Source organism: Astyanax mexicanus, chromosome 8 (assembly GCF_023375975.1).
Source record: "Astyanax mexicanus isolate ESR-SI-001 chromosome 8, AstMex3_surface, whole genome shotgun sequence".
Lineage (NCBI taxonomy): Eukaryota > Metazoa > Chordata > Actinopteri > Characiformes > Acestrorhamphidae > Astyanax > Astyanax mexicanus.
In genome coordinates this window covers 17,873,801-17,900,091 of record NC_064415.1, presented here as the reverse complement: position 1 = coordinate 17,900,091, position 26,291 = coordinate 17,873,801, and the positions used below count along the sequence as shown (strand labels likewise).

At 37.7% G+C, this 26,291-nt stretch overlaps 1 protein-coding gene across 4 annotated transcripts in view; it reads right to left on the bottom strand.

Moving 5' to 3' along the window:
- The window catches only part of svep1 (sushi, von Willebrand factor type A, EGF and pentraxin domain containing 1), a 159,931-nt gene that overhangs the window by 64,451 nt on the left and 69,189 nt on the right, over positions 1 to 26,291 (bottom strand). For all 4 annotated transcript variants that reach the window (XM_022678487.2, XM_022678486.2, XM_022678485.2 and 1 more), the window contains exons 4-16: positions 24,517 to 24,675; positions 23,686 to 23,865; positions 21,563 to 21,742; positions 16,884 to 17,078; positions 13,486 to 13,604; positions 11,180 to 11,309; positions 9,596 to 9,703; positions 5,093 to 5,224; positions 3,401 to 3,592; positions 3,097 to 3,218; positions 1,417 to 1,522; positions 1,095 to 1,292; positions 646 to 879 (exon numbers count right to left, since the gene is read on the bottom strand). In XM_022678487.2, the coding sequence (XP_022534208.2) occupies positions 646 to 879; positions 1,095 to 1,292; positions 1,417 to 1,522; positions 3,097 to 3,218; positions 3,401 to 3,592; positions 5,093 to 5,224; positions 9,596 to 9,703; positions 11,180 to 11,309; positions 13,486 to 13,604; positions 16,884 to 17,078; positions 21,563 to 21,742; positions 23,686 to 23,865; positions 24,517 to 24,675 (2,055 nt within the window). The remainder of the gene's footprint in view (positions 1 to 645; positions 880 to 1,094; positions 1,293 to 1,416; positions 1,523 to 3,096; positions 3,219 to 3,400; positions 3,593 to 5,092; positions 5,225 to 9,595; positions 9,704 to 11,179; positions 11,310 to 13,485; positions 13,605 to 16,883; positions 17,079 to 21,562; positions 21,743 to 23,685; positions 23,866 to 24,516; positions 24,676 to 26,291) is intronic.

Here is a 26,291-nt window from a genome sequence, read left to right as displayed (position 1 = left end):
CTAGATGCCCGGTATTGAACCTATTTTTAAAGCTCTTCTACCTCGAGTTTCTTTTCTTGTTTGACCCTTTTGTTAATTATCCTTTTTTCTTCTCCTACTACCCTTTTTACTTAGCCCTGTATTGTTTGTTTGTTTTCTCCTTGTTGACCTTTTTTGTAACATAGACTACCCCATTGCCTTGCCCTTTTTAGTGTTTGGATTTCCTGTGTATGACCTCTTTGCCTGCTCACTATGGTAAGTTTTTATTGATACTGTTCTTTGCTTATTGACCCTGCCTGTCCCTAACTATTCTTACAAGTCTGATCCTATTTACAAGCCTATTTAATAAATTGTTTGTTTGGTATTGAAGCTTGTCTGTCTTGTGTTTGGCCATTGTGACAAAAAGCCTCAATTACATCTATTAGTTTGTATATTGATCAGTTTATCTAAAGAATTATGAAGTCTTATAGCCAAGGTACCATATTATTTTTGCTTCAAATCTGTGATTTTTTATTGATATTGTCATTTTTACTTTTGTGAAAAAATGTGAGTTGTTTAACTGAGTGTTTTCTTAGACATTTTAAAAAGCAGTTGTTTGTCTATTGATCATTTTTGAAGTCTTTATTTAGGCTTTAAAGTTTAGGATGTATTCGCAGGTGAACTCACCACACATGCGGCCCTTGAGTACAGAGCCCGGGCGGCAGTACAGCGAGGCCTTCCTACTCTCCAGTGATTTGGGGTCGGCAACGATCATTTCAGATGACACATGGAAGGTGTTTATATGCTGTTTGCTCAGAGTCCGCTTCAGCCGATTGGTCAGCTGCTCCAGGGTCCGCAGAAGCCGTCTCTGATTGGCTACTTCCACTGAGTCATTCCTGGACAGGGGCAGTGGGATGCTTGCTGGGAGAAAGGATAAGTGTTGTAACAGATTGACTGGTCTCAGTGTCTGGGTTGAGAGATGCACTATATTTTAGCATTAAAATGTGCATGCTTTTCTTTATGATCAAATATACAGTATATATATATTTTTTTATTTATAATTTTAAGGAAGGCTGTAGGAGAGGAAGCCTGTTTAGAAATGTTAAATGCAGGCAGACACATGTAATATCTTCTACCTGTGATGTTGAAGTATATCTGGACCTTCTGGTCGCGGGTGGGTCGGCCGGTCTTGCGATGCCGCTTGGCTCTGTTGTGATGGAACACACCGTCCTGCTGTAGGGGAGGATGCTGCTGGTCTGGAGAAAATCCACTGTCAAAGTAAGCATAATCCTGACCATTCTGAGAGGCCCAGTTACTGCCCCATCCTCCAGGACCTGGGGATGCAGATGTGCGGAGTAAGTAAGACCAAAAAAGCCCATTAAGATATTAGGGAATACTATTTTATATTGAGATATAACCCATCTAATAAAGCAGTGTTAAATTGCCATGTATTCTCACCTATAGCAAATCCATTTGGATAGTCATAGTTGTACTCCAGACACTGCCCCTGTGACATCACTTCCAGTTTACAGTCGATATCATCTGCACTGCAGATATTGGGTAGCTTTATAAATGTGAGTTTTGAAAAAAAAAGAGTAGAAAAAAAAAGTTAGAAAAGTTCTCAGTAAGCACATTAGCCTGATTTGTGATTTTATGATGTGTATATGTAGTATGATGCAAAAAGGAATATAAAGGCAATACTTTTAAACCATTTGCTTCCAGTGACACTTTCTTGCTCACCGTGAGCTTTTTTCCTATTTTTTCCTTTTTTAATAATTTATTTTAAGTTGAAATACTTCTTATACCATCAGCCCACTATTAATCTGGTGTAGTTTATACTTGTCTTTCTACAGTTTTTTCAGTATTACAAGCCTTCAGCCAGGACCCTATAGATAACTGCAGGGATCTAATCTTAAAACACTTTAAACCATTAGAATGCATTCAAATCACAAAAAAAATAAAATAAGATATGATAATGTAATGATATCCTAGTTAACTAGTTAGGTAGTTAAAGTGGCAGTCTGTATTGTTTTGTTTCTAAACTGAAAGCAGAAGCATTTCTGAGTAGAGAAGGGATAAAATATTGTGTTTAATGCTACCAGTGTGCTGGAACGACCATCCCTGCTAAGCCTAATATATTCATTCTAAACACTGGGGTCTTGGGTCGCTTTTTGCGGGAGATCTTCTTCTGGCCACGTCACGCGTCTTTACATACTTATGTCACACGTACCGCCTCTAAAAGAGGATCCGGCTCGATTTTACTGAATACGACAGCAGATGGAGCAATGGAGACTTCAGAAGAGGAAGCTCAGAGCTCAGTAGCTCATTTTCACATAGTAAAAACAAAACAACAAAGGAGTGAAGTTTGACTGAGCATGCTCTCTCTCTCTCTCTCTTTGATTGAACATAACCTGGAATCGGATTCCTTAGCTCTGAAAGGAGACAGCATCACACCCGCCCAGTTTAAAATAATTCTTCAGCATGCTCGGTGCAATTACCCATTCTTACCAGAGAGGGCCCTCAATCCCAATATTTACAGACATCATCTTAAAATATAAAGGTTTTGTTTCAGACTATAGAGCATTAAACAACTGGCTCAGTTGTAGCCTTTACTATTTAAAGACTTACTTACCTACATACATACAGATTATAATTTCTTTAACTATAAAAAGCATTAAATGCATTGGCACAGGGATATACACTTACTTATCTATGTATATGGGGAAAAAAATCTGTGCATTCATGTAATTAATTAATCATCCTATTATGTTTTAGGAGTGCAATGCATGTAATCATACAGCTATGAGCCAGCAGCCTCAGGAAGTGGTGTAATGGTGTGGGGATTTACTAGATCTAAAGGTAATAGGTCACCTTTGGTATGTGGTAGATTGGGAGATTAGCAGCATCAAAGGGCTACTGATTGACCTGCAAAAACTGCATGATCATGTCAACGTATAGCAGAGCCTTAAAGGATGTCTACAGCCTACGGTGGAATCCACACCATAAGGAATTGAGGCCCTACCCAGTATTAGAATAGTGTTGCTTGTTTTTTTTTTTTTTTACAAAATACTTGTCTACACATGTGTGTGTTTGTGTGTGTGTGTGTGTGTGTGTGTGTGTGTGTGTGTGTGGTCTCACTATGCCTCCGAGAGCAGTGCTGAAATCTCCAGTGAAGGACTTCAGCAGGTCCGGGTCATCACAGCAGGAAGCTTTGAACAGCATCTCAAACGGCTTGAAGCCATTGTTGGCTATTCTGTTCACTGCAAGTAGAAAGTATTTAAAGTATTTAAACATGTTACCAGGTTGCCAGATCGTCAGTAAAGCATAAAAAACAAGAAAATACACAAATAAGCAAAGGATAATTTAAGAAAACAGCGAAAAGTTACAGACAGAATGACAGTAAAATATGATATAAGGTCAGTAGGAGCAGAATAAAACTGACAGGAGCAGTCTGGTCTCTCTGGTGAACGAGGTGGCTCCCAGCGGCCGTTATTGGGGCAGAAGTAGCTGTTCACTGCATTCTGGGTAAGGCTGTATCCTTGTCTGCAGACCAGAGTACAGTTGACCCCCGTCTCTTTCTTCACGCAGGAGAAATCTGCATTCACTGGAACGTACGGCTGCTCACACGTGGACCCTGCGAGACACACAGCAGCAGATTCATCATATAGCAACTGCACTATATCAGTCATGATAAATCAGTTTGATGTGTGTATTATGAAGTGTTCAACAACATACATTCTTCTGCCAGGACACTGTAAATGAAATAAGACTTTCTGCACCAGATCTCAGGACCCTTGCAACAGGCATAGTTTATTCTGATATGTATGTATATTGTATGTAAAAAGAATGTATGTATAGATATGTGTGAAATTCTATATTTTCTATATTTCTATTTGTATTTATTATGCTGTCAATACTGTGCGGGACCTAGCACCTATTCATATATAATTTACTCAACTCTACACCTGTGTTACTGTGATGTAACAATAAAACGATTTGATTTGATTTAATTTAATTAGATTTGATTCAATTTAATTGGATTAATGGGTAAATAAGATTCTGAAGGGTTTCCAATGAATAATATATAAGAACTATAGGTAGCACTATAGGCGGTCCTCTGACCACTGCTGTTTCTTTATATTATCTGTAATTTATACTTCTGAGCCTTATGAGCAGAGAGGACAACATATAAGGACATTAAATAAAACAATATTAATTTTCCTGCATAATCTTCCTGACTTTTTAAAGTTTTGCCAAAATTCCCAACACAAACAGGATATTCACATTGTGTGTGAAACCGGATTATTAGGTGCATTATGCAACACAAGTAAGGAACACATGTGTTGCCATGTTTTCCTTTTAGGTTAAGTAAAGCTAAGCTACGTAAACAAAACTGTAATTCTTAAAAAAAAAAACACACACATTTTCTTTTAAAGTCAAACGAGTGCTAGATGTTAATCTACAGAGATTTCTCTCCTAAAAACTGTTTATTTGGGCAAATAAAGCGCTTCTGTTTATTTACAGTAAGCTTAGATTTCCAGATTTGCTAATGCTAATGATTTGCTAATGCTAATGCTTACAAGGGCTAGCCAGGGTAAGCAGCAAGCTACAGGCTGATTACACTCACCTCTAAATGGCAAAAGAGCTATCACCTAGCACAATTAGCGGCTATTGCTTTTCCTGCTTCAGCTGTACTAGCCGGAAGTTGGCAGTAGGCTACAGTCCGATATATCCACCTCTGAACAGCAAAAAAGAAAGCACCTAGTGCGCTTAGCGTCTAATGCTAATACTCCTCCAGCTTAGGTGCTGGAGAACTAAACTGAAACTCCTGTATAACACTGTACTTCAGCACCTTACAACCTGACTGGTAAAAATCATACATAAGGCGCACCGGATTATAAGGTGCACTGTTAATTTTTGTTAAAATTAAAGGATTCTAAGTGCGCCTTATAGTGCAAAAAATATGATAACCTCTTTACAAAGACATGCTGTGTGAAAATAAAGTGGTCAGAACAACTGCATTTTTTAAACAGACAAAAACAGACAACATTAATTTACATTCATTGAGGTAAAAGAAATATTTATTTGAGTTATTTAAGATTTAACCTTAATTGTATTTTAACTTGTACTGTACCTTGCACTGTAATGATGAGCTCACAGGTGCGGTTGTTTCCGGAGGGGTCTGTGGCAGTGTAGTACACAGCTGTCTCTCCAACAGGAAACACATCACCAGAGGAGTGTGTGCTGGAGATGTTTAGAACAGCTCCTGGGTAAATAAAAGCAAATATTTGCACATCAAAACATAATCAATTTCATTATAACACAGTTTTATTATTATTCGTCTGTTTCTACGGTTTCCACTTGCATTGTTTAAATACTGTATCAATTATACTTGTGAAAATATCTACGCTGATAGGTGTGGGGGTCTCGAAATGAGATGTTTTCAGGTATGGTAAATTTCTGGAGTATTGCTATCTTGGCAACAGAAAACACAGATGTGCCCCTGACAGAAAACAACCAAGAGGAACGTCTACAGTCAGATGTTCATTGCTAACTTGGCAGTGAATTGTCCACAGACATATCCCCAATGCCTGTACACCCCTGCTTGTTACTAACCCATGGACATACAGCAGTGCACAAACCCATAGCACGTGCCTGTTATCAGCTATGTAAACTTTTACATCAACAATCAACAGAATGGAGGAGTGAGAATAATGACAACTGGCTCTTAAAGGGAATGGCAAGGGAAACGCTGATTTGTTTATTTCACATTATTTCCATGTATTTCAAACCACACAAGGCATACTTTTCCCGTTGTTACGATAGCAAAGACACACTGACGCCCTGAATCAAGCTACACAGTGAGTGGTTGACGGCTCGCCTGCTGATTGCTAAAATAGGGACTCATATCTCTTCAGTGATGTTTCTTTAATAATTCATTTCTAGCACGATTTATCTTCTATGAACCTGGATGCTTGTATCACTTGTGACCAACTAATAAAAAAAAAACATATGTTTGTACAGTGATGCTTAAAATCTGATCTATAGCAGACTTGATCAATTCTGACTGATTTTATTTCCCTTGTCCTCCTGCCAGCGTTCCCTCAGGGTGGAGAGGGTGGAGACCAATCTACCACCCAGAAGTTAACGACTGAGTGACTCTGCCAAACCAGGAAATGTTTAAAAAGTGTTTAATATCTATACCATGTATGCCAGAACAGAAAATATGGTGAGAAGCAGCATAAGACCAACATGAGACAATATTTTCTTACAGGAGACGAAAGCACAAAATCATATGACCAGGACTGAGCAATCTGTTGATAAAATATCGACATATTCTAAACTATTAATTAATACAAGATATAAAAATGTATCATATCATAATATTGTGCCTGCTACTAGGTTTTAAACAGTAAGTAATTTAGAATATAATATAATCCAGTGCTGTTCCCAGTGAAAAACCACCAAGATAACAATTATTTTATGTTTATTATTAAAATATGTATATATTGAATTGCAATTACACGTTTAGTATTTAATGATACTTAAACCTTAAAGTATCTTTAAATTATTCAAGAATATTATATATTACCATTTCTCTTAAACACCGGTCAACAAGCCAGGATCTTTTATATGTAAACTATTTGTCCAAATTGACAAAAAAATGACACCTTAACTCAATTCCAAGACTTATTGGAGCATTTCTGTTGATCCATTCACTACAGAATTTGGACAAAATGTAAAGAACAGTCAGATTTGAATGCTGTTCATGATGAAAACATTAAAAACGTACATAGAAGAGTTTTTTATGACAGCGATGAATTGTCTAGAATGGTCTAGAAAAAAATCTAAAACCTTTAACAGCATCTAAATAAATCTAAATTGTCCAGTTTCAAGCTGAGTTAACAATTAAAACTCCAGGCTGTTTTAGACAAGCATAACAATCTGATTTGTCATTACAGTTGATAAATTATATCATAATGTTATCATCTAGATTAAAAACTCTTTTCAGAATAAGCCTTTTCTCATATCGAAAACTTTCCACATTCTTTTCTGATTAATAAAATCAACTTTTTCACCAGGTTTAACGTGAAACTTAAACTTTACAATAAGGTTCACAGCGTATAGTACTAACAACAGTAATAAACATTGTTAAATGGTTAAGTAATGGTTAAGTAATTTATCAATAATTACTAATTTACACAAATTTTAAGACATTTAAAAGTTACTAAATCGTAAAGCTTAAAAATGGTGCAAAAAATAATGAATTGAGACATTAGTCTTAATTATAAACTAGACCTTGTCTCTCTTGTTTATTCCCTTCCTTTGTCTTTCCTGCTCCTGTTTCCTGTTGCTTTTGTGCCTGTCTGGTTCTATATTTTTTTTCCTAGTCTGTTTGTTTTCTGCCTCCATGTGCTATTTAAGCATGTGACTCTATTTTGTTGTTTGTGTTGTCTTGTCACTGCCCTTGTCCCACCCTATCATCAGTGTTCTCACCTTTGGGTGTTTTTTAACCCGCCGCTTCGTTATCCTTCCCATTCGTTTCAGTGTCTTTTGTGTGCTTTGTGTTTTCAGGTATAATACATTTAATTTTTATAGTCAAGATTATTTGGGCCTTACATTGCCCTACCTGTGCTTGCTGTCTGTTTGGCTTTTTGTTTGCTCCTGTTTGCTTTATTAAATATTATTTCCTGCAATTATGTCTGCCCTCTCATCCCTCACTGTCCGTGACTGAAGAGCAGAAAAGATATAGAAAGTTAAAAGTTGTGACATTCTGTTGTAAGTACTGTTAATTAATGCACCTTTATTGTAAAGTATGACCAGTATTAAACATGAGTATGAAAACATGTCTCAGTGCTCAGACATGTTCATGTTCAGAATAAAAACATAGCTCTCTTACAGCAACAGGCCTCCAACACAGCCTTGTGGATGGTCTACTGCGGTTAACCCCAAACCTTTAATAAATGGGCCAGGCTGACATGTGACCTCAGTCTGTGTGTTCTCTGCAGAATGACAGGCTTCAGTGCCAGAGCACAGACACCGCTGGTGCTGGGCGGTTAATAACACAGCAGTGAGGGTTCTGCACTGTGGCCATTTATAAAAAAGTAATTTAGTGTGCTGCAGACACTAAACACACAAGCACACACACACACACACACACACGGTCATATGAGCACATGTATACAGACCTGCACATACAGACTCACACACACACACACATACACACAAGCAATCTTTTCCACAGAGCGCAGAGAAGTTCCAGGTCCATTCCTAACTGTCTGACAAACGTCTGGCTGCAGCGGCGGCTGGAAGAGAGCAGCTCCCTCCCGTCTCGACTAAATTTAGTCCAGCGTCAGGGCGTGTGCTCGGAAAACCTCCACATGCTCACGTCAGCTCAACGTTGATGTGACGTCGGCTGGGCGCTTTGGGGCAGCCACAACAGGTCATTTTGGTGAAATGTGTGTGTGTGTGTGTGTGTGTGTGTGCTGGGATCATAACTATATTTCAAAAAGAGTGCTTCAGCTTCTCTCCTTTTAGAACAAAACTCACCAGAACTCTTAAATCTTTCTTCTAAGTCTCATTTCTGTTATGGAATACTCTCCCATTTAGGATTGCAACTGTATGAGATTTTCACAATACAATAATCAATCATCTCAGAAAAAAAAAATCACAATATCATATATATCCACAATATCACCTTTTTTTCTATTTTTTCCCCATTTTCTTCCCAGTTTACACGGCCAATTACCCAACCCACTCATTAGGACTCCCCCTATCACTAGTAATCCCCCAACACACCTGGAGGGTGAAGACTAACACATGCTTCCTGCGATACAGGTGTCTCTATTTTTATTTTTAAGCTTTATATTTATTGTATTTTGTATGTATCATTATATCTTCTGTGTAATTTGTATTCCTGCTACTGAATGTCCTGAATTTCCCTCCGGTACCATCCATCCATCCAATGTTAAAGAACCCCTTTTCAGTACTATCTAATGTCAGACTGAGCTGAACATTCATTTTCCTGTTCCTTCAAGACAAACATTGATCTTAACTACAATTTGGGCAGCACTTCATCAGGGAACTAGTATTAATAATGAATCTCCAAACTTCTGTAAACCCCAGTGTGCATCTCAGTCTCATTAGCATACATTACAGAGAATAGAAGCGTGTGTTCTGGAGCTTTTTCTTCACTCATTCTATTCCACAGTGATGAACCACACCTAAACACTGTCCTGCAGCTCTTTCCAATACGTGCTCTATGTAGGAAAACATTCTCCGAGCAGAGTCTCTGAAATGCCGGTGAATCCTCGGAGAGTTCCCTCTCGCTGAAGCTGCAGTAAAACGCTGGACGGAGACTGTAGTGATGCGTCTAGCACACGTTTGCTTCTCGTGCTGTCTCCATGACTATAGTTCTACCACATGATCTCCATAGATTCAGTTCTCACGCCTCCGCACTCAGAATCCAGGCCTTTTCCACTACGGGCTACATTTTTCCTGGACCCTCTTTAAGAGCTGACTCCATCTCTGTCCCTCCATCTTCATTTCCATCTCTCTCTCTTGCTCTCTTTTTCCCTATTCTATCTTTCCCTCTCTTTTTCACCCCTCTCTCCCCCCTCTCTGTGTGGGTGTGTACCTGAATTGTCTGAGAACTGTGGCTCTTCCCAGTAGACCGGCGTCTCGGTGTCTGTGGCTTGGACGGTGGGTGGAGACCGGCATCTGTCAATCAATGGAGGCTCCATATCTAATGAACAACAACAAAAACACTGTTAGAGTGGTTATGGTAAGTGAGACAGCTTAGTCTGGGCGTCTAAAGAGTTTTCTGTACCTGGGTCTAAGATAAACTGTGGTGGTATTTAGTTTAACCCCCAAAAAACACAGAGAAGTCACTAATTATGTCCACCAAGGGTAACAGATTCTGATTTTAAGTAAGTAAGTAAGAGAATGATGACCCTAAACTTATAGAGGGTATGAATGTTGGAGGAATCACTGCAGTTAAAGGAGAAATCTGGTGTAAAGTGGACTTTGGGTGTATTAAAACGTGATAAAAAGTTCTTACCTTTGTTGAAAAGCCCACCTTTGCTCTCCCACAGCTTTCTGAGATCCAGTATTTTGTGCACTTTGCCCAAATAGGCTTTTAGAATGGATGATAAATCACTTTTTCTGACGTTATCCAGGCTCAAAGTAGCTCCACACTTCATTTGTAGAATCTGGAGAGTCCTGACTTTTAATATGAGGCATTTAAAGCTTTAAAACGGCACAATAAGTTTATTAAAAACCACTGTTTACATCCCATGGCAAAGATACATTTCTGGGCACCGCCATCTTAAATTTAACACAATAAGTCACAATAAGTCAACCATTGAGCACGAATATTAAAACATTTTGAGCAATGTTTATGTAATTTGTTGTTGGTTCTTTGCATTCTTTTCAGCAATAGATGGAATTCATGTATTTCCAAGGAATTCAATTTGCAATCTGCTCAACAATTAAATTAACGAAGGCGGCATCCGGAGATTTACCTACACTTTGGGCTGTAAAATGCCTCATTTTAAATGTCAGTGCACTCTGGATTCTACTAATAAAGTGTGGAGCTACTTTGAGCCTGAATAACAGTGGAAAAAGGCAAGGCATGCCCCGTATCATCCAATTTAAAAGCTTGTTTGGGCAACATGCACAAAATACTGGATCTCAGAAAGCTGCAGGAGAGTGGCGGTTGGCTTTTTAACAAATTTAAGTACTTTTTAATCACATTTTAATACACCCAAAGTCCACTTTACACCGGAATTCTCCTTTAAGGTCACCAAGTGGCAAAAAAAACAGATCGAGTGTCAGCATCAGCGTTCAGTGTGAATGCTTTCAGTCTGCCCAAAGGTAAAGAAGTGAGAAGCAAATTGATTACTATAATTCACCAAATTATACTAATTACAGCACACCTGATCCAAATTATGAACTAACTGACAAGCCCTAGCTGAGGTGAACTGAGTGGGTCATAGGACAGTGGTACTCCAGGACCAGGATTGAGACCCCTGGCTTAGTGTATTAAGAAGTTTAGAAAACCTCCATGTTGTGGACACAGCCCTCAGCCCTCAGGAGTACCATCCACTGCAACCCCCTCTAATATTCAGTAACTAAAGTGTATTATTTTGTTTCTACTTTGAAACTAATATGCTAAGTATACATTAATGAAAGCTGGCCAACAAGCAAAGGAGGAACCCACCTATGACAGTGACCGTGAAGGAGCAGTTGGCTCTGTTTCCAGTGCGGTCAGTAGCTGTGTAGGTGATGAGTTCTGTGCCAATTGGGAACGGCTGAGATGGGTTCAGGATGGGTGTCACCTGGACAACAACCTAAAGATTGAACCAGACACAAGAGTTTTTAGAGAGAGACGACAAGACGAACCATGCAGGTAAATCACTGGAAATTCTTGGGTTTATGTGTTCTGGACTTTTCGATAATTGACAGACAAACCTGGACTGATCTTAGGTTTCTTTTTTTCAATGATTGCTTAGCTAAAACACATTGGTTTAAGAAGGTTTCCTACGTCACATCATTTGCTTTTGACATTGTCAGCAACTGTCAGCCTACAGACAGGTTTGGATCAGATTTAGTCAGGCTAGTACAAAATTTGGATGAAGATTTCTAAGGCTACAGTCTGTATTGGATCAAATTCAGTCCTGCCAAAATTCAAGTCATAAAATTTGTCCAATAAGCTAAAATATTACATATATGACTTTTGTTTAGGTCTTTAGGTTTGATGTCTTATATAATGTTCTGTATCAGCGTGAATTCTCAGTGAACACAGACTAAAAACAACTTGTCGTTTTCTGCTTTGGCATAAACACACCCTAAGACAGAAATTTGTTGAGGCTGTAGTTGAGTTTGGAATCAAATTTGAGGCTTGGAAAGGAGCTTTTAAAGGGAGCAGAGCAGAAACACCATCAGGCAGGACTGGAACTGGGCACTGCTGCTGCAGAGGAACATGTTTTTGGTGCTTTTATAGACATTTTATGTAAATTCTCTATTGGGCCATGTGGGGATCTGACCCTATGACCACTCATTAATAAAGTGATTCATTGCAGTGAGTCACTGCCACTGACCATATCGCAGCTTAGAATTAATCCAAAACTATTACTGCTAGCATTGCTATGTTTCCATGTTATTTCAGACTGTAAAGAAAGGACTCTAAGGAGCCATTGAGCAGTGCTGGTGAATTCACCGCTAACTGGTTCCCTTCAGATCACCACAACTCAGGACCAATTAAAAACAAAAACTTTTTATGTTTGTGGACCCCTTCTAAAGAATACATTAAGCTTCTTTATCCATTAACCTGCATTCATTGCCCATGTACAAACACCACAGCTTGTTTGTCTAGCTTGTCCCTGTAGATAAGTACAGCCAATAGAATAAGACCCTTTGGAGCAGATAAGCATGAACCTATTAGCTCCATGCATAAATCCCCCTGGCATTGAGCTAAACTGTGAAGCAGTAGCAGTGGAACTGTGTTCTCTGGAATGATGGTGCTTCATACCATACTTTTGATTTAGGGGGGTTGGTGATTATCCAACAAGCTGACTAAATTAGTGTATGCATCTAGTAGAAAACAATCCCTGCACAGTAGAGGCAACAGAGGAGAAGTTACTCCAACAAAATGTAGGACAAACCAATGGAAGAAACTAGAGATGGGACGATAGATCGGCTATGTATCGGTATAGATCGATTTTCATCCAAAATACGACAGTGGCCATCGGCCGATATTCCTCTGATTTGAGCCTAGACAAAACAACTGTTATTTTTATAAGTTTTTCTTTAAGAAGATGAGAATGTCCACATTCTCTGGAGAAAGGGCTGCTCTTTGAGCAGTCACAATGCAGCTACAGTGTGTTGTGCCATTTGCGTAGCGAGGCAATCCTCTTTTTGACTTCGAGGCTCGAGACCATGACATGATTTCCATCGATTTCGATGAAATATCGAAATAGTGACACCCCTAATATTTAAATATAAAAATCCTGGTGTCTTCTAATTATTTACACATAACATATATCTCTCTTGAAAAGCGTTTATTTTGGTCAGAAATACTCTTCTGTTTATTTACTATGAGCATAAATTACCAGGGTTTGCTTAGACCTGAATGTAATTAGGGGAATCTGTAAAGGTTTGCCTGGCACCTGTTTGGCATTAACGTGGCATATGGTCCCGCGCAAGATCGGTATCAGTAATCGGCCGATCGAGATGAAAGACTGGTGATTGAAATTGGTCCTAAAAACACTGATCAGTCCATCTCTAAAAGAAACTGATACAGGAAATAAGCAGGTGTCTCAATACTTTTGTTCACACTATGGCAAGCTGACAAGATTTTGCCCATAGATTAAAACTAATAAATTAAAGTACTACAGAGGTATGTCCAAAGAATCAGATTGGTACAGATATTCCTACAAGGTTATAAAAAGAAAAACAACAAAAAGGAAAAAAATTACCAAAAAAATGTAAGAAAAAAAAACAAGAAAAGAAAAAAATTCATCAAACCTCGTCTCCTGAATTGTCTCCCAGTACAGGTGCACTCAGGGTGACGTTAGATGACCCCCGATGCTCATCAGTCTCTGTGATAATGTCTCTCGGGCACTGAATCCATGGAGGCTCTGCGTCTACAAGTTACAAATCAAACACAACCCTGACTTAATCAGAAAAGGAAATAAACAGTATGAGACAGGAATACGCTAAAATAATAAACATGTCAGGAGTCACACAAGCTACGTGTTATCATTACAGGGGCGATGCTGGACTAACAGACGACTTCAAATACATGGAGCAGCGCCATCCTGTTCTGTTAGTAATTAGCGATCTGAATGAGTTTCATTCTTCATGATGCTTTACATTACCTAATGGGTAATATAGCTATCCATACTCTGATCTAATGCCACGTCTGATGCGTGAAAGGTTTACAGAGATCAGAGACGACGTGATATCACTCAATCTGTTTGGTGGATCAAGGATTGTTCCGGAGCTGCTCATACGTTATGCGGGCCAATGCCTACAATTACTGCACGCCGGTCTGGGCTCTGCTGCTCACTGAAAAGCAAGAAGCTAATCCCAGAGCGATGAGTCATTTACAGTGCTGTAAAGTTTGAGGGCTCACATTTGATAGATGCGTATGTCATTGGAACTGCCCTTCTTAAAACAACACAGAAGATCCTTCAAACGCAGCTGAGAAATGAGATGTTATTTTGAAGGAATTCCTTCTGAGCCTCAACCTCCTATAAAAATTTCCAGTGAAAGATTCTTTAAAGTCTAGAGGTAATATGTGTGAGTATAGTTTTATCAAATATTATGATATTTTGGAACGACATTAATTTTATAGCAGTATGTGACATTAGGAATTTTTTGCTCCTGTGTTCCCCAAGCATTTAAAGTCTAAATCAATTTCACACCACTGCTGATAGTTAACACACTGTACACATGCTTTTTTGGACAAGCTGGGAGATACAGAACAGTTACTAAAAAGTTTTTATGTGTTTTAACTAATTAAACTTTAGTTTTATATTTCGATAGAACACAATGAAGTCGCAATAACATTTATTTTGTGCCTGAACACAGTGCAACACAAAAGTAGAAACAACAATTGTGCCCCTTTAAGCAATACGGCTCATTTGAAGTGCTGCTTCAACACGAAGACATAAAGTATAAAACCTGAACATTTACTGTATTTACTGTTCATTTAAATTTCTGAACAAAATCGAAACTGTAACGTGTTAAACTCTTCTGCCACCACTAGGTGACAGTATAATGGCCTCATAAGTGGACACCAGGCCCTTGTAGAGCAAAATTTATTGTGGTCTAGCCACCCAAAATGTGATGTCCACTAGGGGTGGGCAATATTATATCCTATACAATATATCGTGATACAGAAATATCATGATATTAAAAATCCATATTGTGATAATAGGGCTATTCTGTCTTAAAAGTAGTCTATTATTCATTGTGAAGCTTTAAGTGTATTTATTGTATAATTGTTTTAGTTAGCATTTTATATGCATGCACTAAATATTCTGCAATATTATTTGCTGCATTATATTATTTTATGCTATATTATTTATTTTGCCACATTATGATTATACTGTTATACTATTATACTATATTCCTATTATATATTATTACATATTCCTCATATTTTAGTTTTCCTATCTCGCCAAGTATAACGTTATCGCAAAATTTCCCTGAAATATTGTGATATTATTTTAGAGCCATATCGTCCACCCCTAATGTCCACACATGTGGACGCCAGGTCCAAGGTGGTTAAAAATATGAGCCACTATGTAAAGTATCAGTAGTGAAGCCTACTGATTCAAGCAGCATGTGTTCAGCCTTTACAGGCCAAACAAATACTCTGGAATGGAGTAACAGGCATTATGAAAGAGTCTGGAAGAGAGTCAGCCAGTCCTGCTCTAATGCCCCTGCTAATTCTCCAATAAACACACGTGCAGAAGAAGAAACCAAAACACAAAACACTTAAACACACTACATATACACAACAGGAAAGAATTCAATACATATACACAAAAATCCATGTAATTCAATACCAAATTTCAGCTGATTAGAGGTCAGTCAAGAACCAAAACACAATCTTGCTCCAAAATCTAGGCCAAAAATTTAGTTAAAAGTTAAATTCCATTTCATCTGCATGTCATAGTCAATTGCACCTCTTGGCAGTTAATGTACCTCACTCTCTTTTCTGGTGAAAACCACACATTATGTAACTTACGTGACCAATATTATAATAGGTGATCCTTTAGATGTTTGTGGTTTTGTGCACCAGAAATGTCATAATAAACATTTCCAGTTTAATTCTCCAACCACTATTTTTACTGGCATATACACTGACATGCCAAAAGTCATGGGATGACAGGATGTAAACTGATCATGAAGTGTTACGTCAGGGCTTAGTCTGGAAATGGTCACATATATATAAGTTATACAATGTATTGTGCTTTGTTGTTATGTCTGCTGATATATTCAATACTTTTAAATCAGTATTTTATTTAATTTATTCAAAAAACATGTAAAATACATGTTGTGTGTTTGTAAATTTGCCAAAATATAAACATCCTAATTTCAGAAATCTTTGTCTGAAATCCAACAAAATTAGACATGCAAAATTAATCAAATCCCAAAAATGTTTTTTTTTTTTATTTTTTTTTACAGTTTTTCATTAAATTCGACACTTTTAACTATTCAATGTATTACATCGTCTGTGTGTATTTTTGAAAAAGCAATAATAAAACTACAATTGAAAAACATGTATAGAACGCTTAAAAATTGTAATATCCTGTTAGATATACCAACAAAGCACAATAGCTATATTTACCTCAACGGTGCTATTCTAGTCATAAATCTACCTCAGTATTGCTGTCAACCTGCAGTTTTCTATTTAATTTATTCAAAAAACATGTAAAATACATGTTCTGTGTTTGTAATTTTGCCAAATATTTAATTTTGTTTGGTTTCGGTTTTGAACAATTTTTTTTTTTTATTTCTTTATTCAGAATTTACTTAAAATTCACGCTTCTCGCTTCTGAATGCAGAAGGGGCGATGCATTTGAGTGATGAAGCAGAACTAACAGATTCTCCTTTATAAATTAGTTGCAGTGCCGTGTCCCCGATTCTGCCTGCTCTGATGCAGGCGAACAAAAAAGCATGCATGACAGATGATGCTGGAACTCTTTAGTTTTGCATGCACTGCGTTTGATGACTTTCCCTCTAAAGCTGGTGGGCATTAAAGGGAAAGTTCAGTTGGGTGTCACCACAGTAAAAGCGGACCACCTGCTACAGCAAACAGAACATCTGCAGCCGTTAAAGGACAGATCAAAGAGGAGGATACACACATACAGAAACACACATACACAAAAACATGCGCAGAATGCTGTTACCTGCACAGCTGGATTTATGCAGATTGTCACTCCAGTCCCCAGATGGAAGACATCGCACCTCTGGATTACCCAGAAGACTGTAACCACGGCGACAGGTGAGTCTGCAGGTGGCTCCACTCCGCAATGCTCTTTCTCCACACACAGGGGGAGACACGCGCATGTGCTTAGAGGGTACGATAGAGGGACAGCGCACCTCTGAAAGAGATAGACAGAGAGAGAGAGAGAGAGAGAGAGAGACTTGAGTACATTCACACAAAAATGTAAGTTGTTTTTTGTGGCAAAAACGTTCAAGATTAATTTTTCTAAGCATTTTCCAACCTCCCTTAATCTCTTTAGAAAATAGGTTATTGCACCAAGCATGCGTAAGAATCATTTAAACTGAGTGGGTGTGATGCGGTCTCCTTTCAGAGTGTATAAATCCGATTCCAGGTCATGTCCAGTTAGAGAGAGAGAGAGAGAGAGAGAGAGAGAGAGAGAGAGCGCTCAGTCAGAACTACACACTTTGTTTTTACTATGAGTGAATAAGATTCTGAGCTCTGAGTCTCCCCTTCTGAAGTCTCCATTGCTCCACCAGCTGCTCACGTTCAGTAAAACTGAGCCGGATCCTCTTTTAGAGGCTGTACATGTGATGTAAGTACGTAAAGACGTGTGACGTGGCCAGAAGAACTCCCACAAAAAGCGACCAGACTCCCCAGTTTTTGGAAAAAATATATAAGGCATAGCAGGGATGGTCCTTCCAGCACACTGGTACCATTAAACACAATACTTTATCCCTTCTCCACTCAGAAAGGCTTCTGTTTTAAGTTTACAATCAAAATAATACGGATTTGCCGCTTCAAATAATAACCTTAAATAAAAAAAAAAACATATTTGTGATTCCATTAATTTTGCATGTCCAATTTTGTTGGATTTCAGACCAACAATTAAATTAAATGAATTAAATTAGGTTTATATACGGAGTTGAAAATAAATGATTAAAACAGAATTATGTGCAAACTTTTTGTTACTGGTTGAGATTCTGATGGTTTACTTATGGCATCATTCAGAATATTTCAGATATGTTTGTCTATATTTCGACCTCTCATCAACATAAAAGTTTGTTTGTAGTCACTGAAAACAAAGCTTTTCGAAAATGTCCGCTAAAGTCTCTAAAGTCTTTTAAAAAACTCTTTAGCTGTTTGGATTCATGAAAATGCTGATGTCACACAGCATGCTTCCTGATTATGGCTAAATTTTAAATACCTCCTCACTCCCTTTATAGTAAATCACACAAGTCATAAAACTACAACATATATTTTTTATTTGAAGTTACCATTTTTAGGTCTTTCTTTCAGTAAAACTCTTGCTAGTTTTACTCCTTACCTTTAAACCATTTGAGGTCACTGTCAGGTTACTCACTAAACTCAAACTGCTGAAGAATGTGGGTGTTCTAAAACATTTGACCGGTAGTGTATATTTTATCAACATATCATTTAAAAAAGCAAAGTGAACTCGGTCTCCAGGATTTGAACTCTATAGTGTTCATTGTAACTCAAGCTCCAGCAATACGGATGGGGAATGGGGACGGTGGAGTCAGAATGACAACTCTAATAACAGGTATAATCGTATATAATTACATTACATAAACAGAGACAACTGGAATAACATCTACACTATAAACATCTGCAACTACAGAATCACGTTAAACAGTCCGGCACTCAGAGCTTTACACTGTGATTATTTTCCTCTTAAGAACTGAGTGCTGCTGCAGAAATAGCTTTCATAACATGAAACTGAGACACAGAGAGAGAGAGAGAGAGAGAGAGAGAGAGAGAGAGAGAAGGAAAGAAAAAGCAAAAGAGAAGGAGAAAGAGAGAGAGAGAGAGAGGGTTGGGGGATTCCCCAGAAGGGAAATCTAAGTGGAGTGTTCACCACATCACTATTACAGAAACATTGGACACGTAAGCTACGTTTCCATCAACTTTCCAGGCAGCAAAAATCTTTTTTGCACATTTTTATTCTACCATTCTTTGCTTGTTTCAATCATTTATGTTATAAACTTAATTTCCTGATTAATATCACTGTTACAAAAGTTATAGTTTATGCATGTTAAAAGTTGTGTTCTACATGTTTCCATCTTTAATTGTATGTGTGTGGTATGTGTGTAATTAGGACATTCTGTTCATATGCAGTATTGACAATAAAACTACTTGACTTGACATTTTATTTCATTTTTTTCCACCAGAGCCCCTAAGTAAGAGATTCTGCTTCTCTGCCACACAGAGCTTTCTTCAGGACATTGCATTTGTGCTATTTTTGCTGTCTTTCTTTATTCTGAACAGCATTTTCACAACTATAGCTGGTTTGTTCTGGTCTGAATAAGTTAAACGGTTTGTAAAATGAGTTTGGAGCGGTTCCCCTTGGTGTGGTTTGTTTTCACACAGGGAATTCAGATATTGATATGAGGGTTAGACTGAAGTCAGATCACATTCTTACCACAAACATACCGCTCCAGAGTTTGTATTTTAACTAAGACCACTTCCTCTCAGGGGTCTTGGTGCGGCTGTTCTGGTCCATGTGTAAGTGTGATTACAGTGTTCACACTACCCAAATGAATCCACCTGTCCAACTTTACCGCACAAAAAGTACAGGTGTGGAAATGCCTCAATACTTCACTTGACATGCACATTTTATCCATTTTGCCCCCCTTGTCTTGATGTAATTCACTCTTTTAGAGGACCTGGTGATGAAGTAGTATTTTTTGCACTTTTCTTATTATATATACTGATATAAGGACAGCGTCACTATTGCTCAAAAGTTCAGGAGGTAGATTACTTTTTATTTATGTTGAAATATTAATTAAATATGGATCCTCTCCACATCTCTCTCTCTCTCTCTCCCCCCCCCCACACACACACATACACACACAGAGCTGTTCTGTGAAGCCTTTTTTTTTCTATTCTGCCTGCTTAATCCAAATCCCACTGTGTTTAATTTACATTGATTATTATATTTTACATTAAATAATATATAAATTATTAAAGGTTTCAGTGTTAATGGCAAATAATCATATAAACAGTCATAATTTAATAATAATGAACTATTTTAAGCACTATTTTGTAAGCTTGTGTTCTATTTGAGACACAGCCTTAGCGTAAGCTGTAAGAGCACTGTGAGTTCACTAAGTCAGCACATTAATGTTTAGATGCATTCACACATGCATATAGAGTACATGCAACAGCCATAACATTACAACCATTAACTGGTGTAGTGAATAGCATCTGGTTACACGGGTACCTATAAAAAGTTGTTGGGAGATGTAGGGTGAATAAAGGGTGATTTTTAGCTTTCTTGGGGGAAAGAAATATCCAAACAAATGATCAAATTCAGATTCAGATTCTGTAATACTGGTTTTACAGCAAGGGTTCAGCAAAAACAAGTTAGTTTTCCGAAAAATAAACCTCAAACAGCTAAACTGTCCCATTTGACCATGTCAATTACACTTAATTCAGCCTACATACCATTCAGCAAATGAACTGCCAGATTAAGACAGCCAGACTACGGGTCAGAACAACTCCAAAACATCAGGCTGGTCTTATGGGGTGTTCCCAGTATGCAGTGGTCAGTACTTATTTACGTTTCCCCCACTCGGCCCACACACACACACACACACAGTCCAACAAGAAACTTTTTACCCAGAACTAAATCTGAACTGGTTTGGCTCTGGTGTTAGTGGTTGGACTGACAGACTGAAAGCAAAGGAGGACAACACAAACATGAACACCAGAGCTAAAGCTGCTAAAGCTCTGGTCAGTCACCACGTGAGAGAGGGAACAAGACAGAGTGAGGGATAGAGGGAGAGGATGAGGAAAAAAGAGTGAAAGAGAGAAGAGAGGGGAGAGATGGAAAGTGATAAAGAGTAGAGGGTGAGTTTTGCGGCTTCAGCACATGTCTGAAGTTTAAACTGAGAACAGTCATGGGAGGATGAGCACAGCAGCAGTGTGTGTGTGTGTGTGTGTGTGTGTGTGTGTGTGTATGAATGCTGATATATATCTCTCTGGAGTAATGTAATACGGCAGTGTTTGTGTTTGTTTGTGTTTGTTAATGTTTGTGCATGTGTGTGTCTGTGTGTATAGGATATAGACTTTATTGTGGCTAAGGGCTAATCTGTAGCACATGTATAACCATGGAACTAATGTGTTGCAGAGTGTGAGTGTGTGTTTGTGTGTGTTTGTGTGTGTGTAAGTAAGATTGAGCATTGTATTATTTGCTTCAGCAAAAGTTATACAATTTAATAATAATACGATTTTTTGAGAAAGAAAAATATTAATCACGCTATATTTGCATTGATAACAGTTTTTAATTACAAATCATGTGTATGTTTCAGTTATTATCTGTCCTGTCCCATGGTTGGCTTCTCTAGATTTTATACACACCTGGGAATGCAAGCTGGAATGCAAATGTTGCATGTCTCCTGGGTTTTTGTTTTTTGTCAGGACATTAAGGATTAGTTTTTCCTTATTTTGTATTAAATTCAGAACTTTCTGAAATGTAAATACAGTAAGAAAAGAAACATTCTTCAGTTTTGAAATGCGTACACGCACGCACGCACGCACGCACGCACACATACACATGCGCACACACACACACCGACGCACGCACACACAAGCAGATAAACACGCGCAGAGTTGTTAGCTTACCCACACACCGAGGTGGAGGGCCGCTCCACTGTGAGCTTGACAGGCAGGTGAGTTTGGCTCTGCCCTCGAGCCTGTAGCCCTGCAGACAGCGCACCACACACTCCAGCCTGTAGGGGGAGCCACCCTCACTGCAGTTCAGCTCACCATGCTGAGGAGGGGACAGTACTGGACAGGAGCGCACTGGAACACAAACACACATAAAGCTAATATATATTACATTAAAGCTAATATATATTACATTAAAGCTAATATATATATATATATATATATATATATATATATATATATATATATATATATATATATATATATATATATATATATATATCAAATCAAGTCATGTGAATGTATTTATAAAGCACAATTAAAGACATCAAGTGTCGACCAAGGTGCTGTACAATAAAACAAAACAAGATTTAAAAGAAAGCAAATCAGTGGTAAAACTATAAAAAACTAAATATATATATATAAAAAATAATAATACAATATATATTGTATTTTCTTGTTCTGGGATTTTTCCTCAATATTTTGGGATTATTTCTTTTAATATGTAGATAGTTTATCATGCTTTGGTGATTGTTTATTTCGCCTGATATTTAGCGATTAATTTGGCAATATTTTTTAAATTATTATTTATTTTTAAAATTTAAAATACTTTTTCATTATTTTGAGATTATTTCTTTAAATTATTAATTTATTTTCTTTTGGGATAAAAAAAGAATCTTTAAGTTATTTTAGGTGGAATTGGCTTCCATAGATCCAAACATATCAAACACAGATTTAGGGCTGTGTTTAAATAACCACAAATTCTGGATGTGATGAGTGATTCCACAGTCCTGAACAGTAATGTGAATGAATAAATGCACACAGAATTGAGTGCTCTATGTGGGAGGTTTCAATTTCTAGCCTAGCTGTATATACAGTATATACATTTTATTTGTGTGTGTGTGTGTGTGTGTGTGTGTGCAAGAAGAAATAAATGTACTTGCTGCCAAAGAATTTGTTCCAGTATATTGAAGTAAGGTGATGAGTGGACACTTGGACAGTTACATGTGTGTGTGTAAGCGTTTAATGTAGGAACGTACATGTGCATCAGCCATGTCTACATGATAAGCAACAGTTTTACAAGCCCCTCTCCCGCCTTTACACATACTGTATGAAGCATGAAGACATAAAAACACCAAAAATGTTCCCCTGCTGGGGCTTCTACTACATGAAAAAGAATAGAGATACATATGTGTTTGTGTGTGACAGAGAGAGATAGAAAGGATAGGGAGAAGGCAGTGGCATGCAGTGAATATAGTGGGTACCCCTACTGCAACCACCCATATCCCCCCCCCCCCCAAGCAATTTTAAAAAGCTTTGATTGGTTAAACCCACTGTCAGTGAGATAAGAGTCCTATAGCAACTAAAAAACACAAACTAATGCGTAGAATTAGTTTATTAGTTGCTGTTTTTTTTTTTAGTTAATTTATAAAATAAATTCTTACACATACAATAGCTATGATATATATTCCCTGATTAAAAATTATGTAATTATTTACATGCATTTATTGTCACCCCTTCTCTGAAGGGTTAGAAGGCAGTAATTTTTGTCTATTGTTACTCTTATCATTCAGTGGAACAGAGGATTATGCTGCTTGCCATCAGCAGTCAGAGTCTGAGAGAGCATAATAGGTCTAGCTCTCTCTGGGTGGGTCGATGGTGCTCTCTCCCCACATTATTCCTAATGTGATGTCGGTCAGCACAAGTGCCTGTTAGCTGATGTATTAAAGCTGGAAATCTGGCAACTTCCTCTAAGTGCACTGGCTACTGTGTGTTGCTGCATCAATTCTAACTGCACATGTAGTTTGGGGATCAGGCGTGGCACATGCTGGTTGGGGGCATTAGTAGTGACAGGGGAGTGCATATGAATGTGTATTGTGTAATTAGCCTTTCAAATTGGGGAGAATATCACATTCCTACCAGCACAAAGGGTTTAATATGACATTTTTTCCCCTAGACTGCACTCTCTTTTTATGATATGTTCAAAACAAAGATTTTTAGAGAAAAATGTGCACACATATCAGTTTCCAGACGATGTTTAAAGGTGTGTGTGTGTGTGTGTGTGTGTTTAGTCTGACCTGTGCAGATGGGTGGAGCTCCAGACCAGGTGCCATCTGCCTGGCACAGTCTGATACTGCTGCCCTGGAGCTCAAAGCCTGGCATACAGCGCACACCACACGCTGAGTTATACTGATTATTACAAACGTTCTGGATGAAGAAACCGTTCTCTGGAGGATAGAGGACCGCACACACCACAGCTACAGAATGAGAGAGAAAGAAAGAGCATCATTAGTCACACAAACACAAACACACACACACACACACACACACACAGTAATTGGAAACACATCATAAATGTGCCCTTCAATGTTTAAGATTTGTCTGTCACACAGACATCCCTGTATTCCAATTTTTGCGGTACTATTTGACTGTTGTTTTTTATAATAAAACAGAATTTTATGATGAATGGACCAAAGTAAATGCTCCAAAAATATTTGGACTAAATTTTTGTTTACACTAACTTCCATTAAAAGATAAAAACATTTATTTCTTCACATCAAGCATTGCCATTTTGGAGGTACAAAGATTGGAGTGACAGATAAACACAACAAGCAGCATATGGTAGATAATTATTACACTTAAACTGATATACCTTTGTGCAATGATATATTAGTTTACATGCAGAATTCCACTCTTTAGTACTTCATAACTAATCAGTTTCTAACCTAAAGAGCACTGTTAGCTATCTATATTTTTATTTAGTGGAATATTCAGGATGGGACATACACTTATACACTTAACACATCTACATGCACTTCATAATCCTATTATTAAGAGATTTGTGCAGTTATCTAATTATAAATTAAGCTAAAAAACACAAGATATATACATAATCACGCTGTGTGTACCTTGGCAGCTGCTGTTGTGCAGTGTGTATCCGTCCTTACACACACAGTCAGTGACGGCCGTGCTGCCAGGTCTGGAGGTGTGCTGAGGGTCAGGACAAGGTACGCATGTCCCAACACCACCTGGTACTGCCTCAGGCTTATATGTCCCTGATGGACAGGCTGAAAAAAAAGAGAGAAATAGACAAAGTATATTCATGACACTGTATTCACATATTGACAGGTTATAAGAAATATACTGTATATATTTTGTACATATGAGGGTATATGGTATAATCTTGGCCTTAATTCTAAGCGACTGGAAGAAACCAGGCTCTGCTCATCTCCAGCTCAGTACCATTCCTACTGTAAAGCATGGTGGTGGGAGCATCAGGATGGAAGACGTACGGTTCAGAAGCTGAACCAAAGATTCACTTTCCAACAAGACAATTATCCTAAGTATAAAGTCAAGCCAACACAGGAGTGACATACACTCTAAAAAACAGAGGTACGATATGAGTACTTTTTTGTACTCAAAGGTACACTCTTCATAATTGTACCCTCCAAGGTACAATATTGGTCTTTACAGGGTCAGATTTGTTCCCTCTGAAGTACAAAGTAATTTTTAACAGCAATAAGTACAAATTTGTACCATTTAACCAAACAAAAGGTACATTCAGTATTCTGTATCACTGTACTAATTAACAATATATATTTTAATTGCACATTTTTTATTTGAAAGCCAGTCAATTTTGCATAATCAAGTTTTTGAGCCATATTTAGTTGATGATAATGTTTATAATCTTTATAATCTTAACTGGCACAAAAACCATGGGTACAAAAAAGGACTTTCATGGAAAGGTACTTTTTTGTACCTCAATATAAGGTACAGCCCCAGCGACAAGCTTTGTACCCTTTTAAGTACAAATCTGTACTTACTTTTCTTAGAGTGTAGACATTGAACTCTGTGAACTGAGAGTTGAAACTTTAACCAAATTGAACACCTCTAGAGAGAGATATGAAAACTGCTGTTCACCGAAGTTCCCAGTCCATCCTGACAGAGTTTGACAAGATCCACAGAGAAAAATGGCAGACCTATGTGTGCAAACCTTGTAGCATTATAATTTTATTTTCCGAATGCACCTTAGAGAAATACTGCCACTAGAATAAGGCTCTCTACAAAAAATGAATGGGCTAGAGGGGTATGTACAATATACTCTCAAAGCTCATTTTCACAGGGTATACCGTATGCCTATAATGAAAAATAAGAGATCCCTTAAAAATGATGAGTTTTTTTTTATTTTACCAAATTGAAAACCTCTGGAATAGAATCAAGAGGAAGATAGATGACCACAAGCCATCAAACCAAACTGAACTGCTTTAATTTTTGCACCAGAAGTGGTATAAAGCTATTCAAAAGCAGTGTGTAAGACTGGTGGAGGAGAACATGCCAAGATGCATAAAAACTGTGATTAAAAACCAGGGTTATTCCACCAAATATTGATTTGTAAACTCTTAAAACTTTATGAATATGTGGAATAGTTTTCTTTGCATTATTTGAAGTCTGAAAGCTCTGCATCTTTTTTTGTTATTTCAGCCATTTCTCATTTTCTGCAAATAAATGCTCTAAATGACAATATTTTTATTTGTAATTTGGGAGAAATGTTTTCCATAGTTTATAGAATAAAACAACAATGTTCATTTTACTCAAACATATACCTATAAATAGCAAAATCAGAGAAACTGATTATGAGACTGAAGTGGTCTCTTTTTTCTTTTTTTTTACAGAGTTGTATGCT